The sequence below is a fragment of the Montipora capricornis genome, chromosome 7 (genome assembly GCF_036669925.1).
Source record: "Montipora capricornis isolate CH-2021 chromosome 7, ASM3666992v2, whole genome shotgun sequence".
In the NCBI taxonomy this organism is placed as follows: domain Eukaryota; kingdom Metazoa; phylum Cnidaria; class Anthozoa; order Scleractinia; family Acroporidae; genus Montipora; species Montipora capricornis.
In genome coordinates, this window is record NC_090889.1 from 34,528,578 (window position 1) to 34,533,577 (window position 5,000).

General features: G+C 40.4%; 1 protein-coding gene and 1 long non-coding RNA gene across 2 annotated transcripts in view; one reads left to right on the forward strand and one right to left on the reverse strand.

The window, feature by feature from the left end:
- Positions 1 to 5,000, forward strand: part of LOC138057036 (uncharacterized) — a 147,393-nt gene that overhangs the window by 125,351 nt on the left and 17,042 nt on the right. The window lies entirely within an intron of this gene.
- Positions 3,754 to 5,000, reverse strand: part of LOC138057032 (uncharacterized) — a 9,791-nt gene continuing 8,544 nt past the window's right edge. Inside the window, exon 3 of the mRNA XM_068903039.1 lies at positions 3,754 to 5,000. This exon is cut by the window's right edge and continues 63 nt beyond it. Within this exon, the coding sequence (XP_068759140.1) occupies positions 4,580 to 5,000 (421 nt within the window). The 3' untranslated portion in view covers positions 3,754 to 4,579.

Consider the following 5,000-nt stretch of genomic DNA (forward strand, 5'->3'; position numbering starts at 1 on the left):
TGCAACAGGGTTTGCAAACAGACGCAACATGTAACACCCAACAATGTTGGAACAATGTTGGCCAACACGTTTGCGTCCGTTTGCACGTGACCTTAACAAGAAATATAGAAGTTCGAAAAGCTTACGATCAAGAAACTGAAATCGGATTTGGATCTTGCTGCTTTTCCCAAATTCGTTTGCTTTCAAGTACCAAACACTGACAGACAGGTCATTCATTAAATCAGATAGCGCAACATTTGACCCCCAGGAGTGATCAGCTTGTAAGTTCTCACAATTTCAATGAAATGTCAGTCAGACAAGTATGGAGAATGAACATAATTATCAGCTTGGTAGGGGCGATCTTGATATAATTCCAAATTCTTATGACTTCCCAAAAAGAAATCTATGATACTAGTTCGGAGAATAAACGTTTCGATCTTGAGAATGAAAGGGTTAAAGTACTCTCTCCATTTTGCTTAAGAATCGAGCACAGTTGTTTTTGCTTTTACAGTGGTCAGTGATGCGGGCAGAAAATGGTTTTTTGTCACTCTTTTCTCATAACCAACTGACAATTTTGGCTTCCATGTAGCACGTTGATGTCTTTAAAGCAAACCCCACGGAATTTAATACTGTTGTATACCGTTGTATACCAAATTCTTAAAATCACTTCTATAAGATTACTATTATCTTGAACAATAATGACAAAGCTTTCTAAAGTACTCACGATTTTGGCAAAGACACATCCTGTCACCTGGTTTGATCGTGCACGCCATTTCTCTCGATGTTTTTTTTAGGAGAACCGTGATGAACTTTGATGCGGGTATACATGTAGTATATTTGCATAGTCTTTCAGTAATTGGTTCAACGTTCTTAAAGCGTTCGTAATGTACCAGTAACGGCCCAGCTCCTTGACCAAACATTTGCAGAAACCACGTAGATCCCATGGAATTTTAGAATAAAATACCACGCAGGTGCACCCGTAGGGCATTAAGGGCACAGGAGCATGCCAAGTTATTTCGTTATTTGTTCCAAATTTAAATGAAACAATGGGTTAATGAGGAAACACGATCGTGTCACACGTGCGGCTTGTTTCTTTTCGTCTTGCATAGCAAATAATTATTAGAAAAAAATCTGCCTTGCTTGTATCTTGAAGCGGCCAAAATATCTTCCCAAAGTTAATGACTCCCTCGACTAGTGTGTGGAGCCGGAAGATAAACGATTCTTACTGTAGGTTTTCGGTTTTGCCCAACCTCAGTTGCCAGGATTTTAGAGACCCTGGGAACGAGGTTAGGTTGTGCCAAACAAGATACTCGTGATGACAGTACAGGTGTAGGCGATTTTCATGTTACGTCATCACTGCCATATGCATGTTGGTGGACGAAAACAAAAGATCCGTCATAATCTCTTTTTGTTCGTAGATCAGCGATTGTAAAAGTTACATCATTTTCAGGAGGTCATCAAGGGAAGCCTCTATCTCCCATACTTGACGTAGGAGTCAACCCTTTCGTGAGCAGATTTACAGAACGACTCCCTTGGGAGATTCAGCACACCCACTGTTGTAAAAGCCATTGATGAAAACACAGCCATCCCAGCGTCAAGAGAAATATGATACATTTCGCCGGAAAAACCTGTTCCTTGTAATAAATTTACTCGGGAAATGGTTGACTCAAGGAGTTAGTGGAGATAGAAGCTCTCCTTGATGAGCTTCTGATCATTGTTATCTGTTTCTCTGGAGATTGGTTGAAAAGCACATATGCTGATAGTGATGACGATGATGATGATAATGAAAATGGCGAAGATGACGTGATGATGGTGATACGATGATATGATGATCGGTTTGTACGCCATGACCTTGGGCCAAATATTTTCCCAGCCCTTCCACTCAGTCAATAAGTACATTTATTATTCCACTATTACGCCATTTTACTCTATATGGTCAAGAGAACGCGCAAAATATGAGACGGTAATACACTGTGGTGTCCCGGTTTGACCGGTTTAGAACAGAGCAAATACAGACGGAACGGGAGTTTTTCAATGAAAGAAGTTGTTTTCAACACGATGCAAAGCCTGAGAATTTAGCTCGTCACCGCTTGTCACTCGTCATTTTGTTTATCCAATCAAATAAAGATACTTGGCCGCTTTTTTTGCTGTTTACATCGTTTGCACGCATCCTGAAGGACAGATGATGCATTTTTTTTTTTTTCAAAAAAACTCTTACCAAATAAAATTGAAGCAAAATAACACCATTTTTGTAGTGGAATAATAAACCTCTTACAAACAACCTTTTCAAAAGCCCTCGACATTTAGTTCAGCACAATGCTGAATGGGGGGGTTTTGGGAAACACGAAGGTGTGGCGCTCCTCAAGAAAGGGTCTTTTAGATGGATTTACTCCGCGCAGTGAATCACTTAATTGTTTTAATGAAATTACGAGTTTATTGCAAAACAAATTACATCAAGTGCGCACAAATGTGCTCAAACAACGAAAAAGGATAAATAAGATATAAAAAATAAAATCTCTCCTGAAAAACACCAAAAAATTGTAGGCTTTATCGAAATTTCACTGACCAACTAGATGACCAAAAACCTATAAAACTACGTTTAAAAAATCATTCTTTCTGGACAAAATATCGAAAAAGGCCCTATATAAATACTATCCTATAAATCTACACCTTAGTGATGCGGTATACAAATACAGTGAAGATGAATATGGAAATCAAACAGAAACGCGCGGGAAACTCCGTTTGCTAGTAATACAGAGATTTAAAACTATGTGAAAAACTCATCAGTTCTTACGAGGAGAAAATCCAAAGGTCCAATTTAAAGGATGTGTACAAAAGATAGACCTCTGGTCCATGGACCACCCCTGTGGACCCTTTTAATGGACCTCTTCATGGACCCCGGGTCCATGTACTAACCCTATGCACCACCACTCCTCATTTTGTTAAGTTACAAGCAGAAAAATCTTTAGACGAAAGAGGGAAATTATCCTCGCACTTATCTGGCAACTGTCTCATAAAATTAACACCTGACAAATTCAGGTGGCCTCAACGGGATTGGAAACCCATGACCTCTGCGATGCCGGTGCGATGCTCTACCAACTGAGCTATGAAGCTAAGATCAGGTCAATTTGTTCCAGACTAGAAAAATGAAAGCAATGTATATTTGAAGTGCGGGCTATAGACGAATCCCTTTGGAACCACCAAATGGGTGGTAAAGGTGCCTTTAAAAGACAATTGCTTAAATCAGAAGCCCATAATGAACCACAGCCCCATGTTCCTGTCACGACATTTTTGCAAACAACAATCTATTTTTTGGATTGAATTTCTTGCGAACAAGCCCGATGACACATCACAAGAAACCAACTTGACGTCATAGGGTCAGCGAACTGGAACTTTCTTTGGCGGAAAAGGTAGTCTAAAAATAGATCGGTCTGTAAAAATACCGTGAAATAGACTTAGGGTGCGTTTCTTTGGGATGATCCGAAAAAGGGATCATTGATCCAGCATCACTTGGATCATGGTGCATAAAAGGAACCCCAGAGTGGATTCTTCGGTTCCTTTAATGCACCGTGAGCAAAGTGATCTTGTATCAATGATCCTTTTTCGGATCATCCTCACAAAGAAACTTACCCTTAGTATCTGAGGTTTTCGCTCCTAGTCATGGGTTCCTGCTTCAATTGTCCAGATGAGTGCGAGGAACACTTCTTTCCTTCGTCTAAAGATTTTTATTCTTGTAACTTTACAATAAAAAATGAGTGGTGGTCCACAGGGGTAGTCCATGGACCGCGCCCATTGGTTGGTCCATGGATCGGGTCCACAGGGGTGGTCTATGAACCCGGGGTTCATGTTAAGTATACGTCCCAATTTAAATTATTTGTTACTGCAACAACAATACAGTCTATCGTACCCGTAATATGTGAAGGTTAATATTCACAAAAATGTTGAGAGTAGCGATTCCCTGAAATGACTAGAAAGTTAAAAATGCCAGGGATCATATAATCCCTCTACAAATTGCAAAACAAGTAAAGTTAAGATGAATGATGTTACTCAAGTAGTTTTTGTAGCCAGGCTACATGTATAGCCGCTGCCAAATTAACCATGTGAAATGGACAATTATGGCATTAGGAAATGCTTCGGTCCCTATAGCGCATGTACCCTGCGATGGACTGGCATCCCATATCACGGTGCCTCTCCACCCAGGTGTATAAATGGGTGTCGGCGTAATATAATGCTGTGGGTAGCCCTGCGATGAACTAGCATCCCATCCAGGGGAGTATAAATACTCCTAGTCGCTTCATGCTACAAAAACTGGAGATAAGCGCCGGCCTGATGGGCTTTCTAGGCGCGTAGCTGACTTTTACCTATATCGCGTTGCAATATTTTAACTCTATTTTTTGGGCAACAGTTTTCTTTAAAAAAAGGTTGGGTAGAACTACGTGAGACTCTCTATGTAAGCATATATCAAAAGTATGAACCAATTCTATTATTTAAGCAGTTAAAATAGCATTATCTTTTCACCGTCATTTGTATTGTTTTAGGCACTACGTTCGTGCAATCAATAACAAAAATAAAGACTCTTTCGGAGAAATATTATACTGAATTACCCTGAAAACTCTATTTTCAACAACAACTTATCGTCCTTCACATATCGAGGACCAAAGAACTCTTCGATTCGAGCGAACCTTTCATAGCCATACCCGGTGCGGCAAATGGTTTCATGAGGCTGTTGGAAGGTCGACAAGTAAGGATTGGCTTGTATGATCCGACTGATGTCTCTTCGGCCTGTGGAACCACTCCTATCTTGAACGCTAACAATGACTGTTCCAGCATAAGGCCAATCTAAGAGATCGTCAAAGGCGCTTTCCATCATATGAATGAAAAGTGCCACATGGGTTCCCCTTCCACTGCCGACGCCGTTAGGATAGATTCTGATACCCATCAACCTTTCAAAACGATAACTGTACACCGCATCACTAAGGATAGGTGTTTCAAATCGGAGATGTTGAGAAACTTCTCCAATT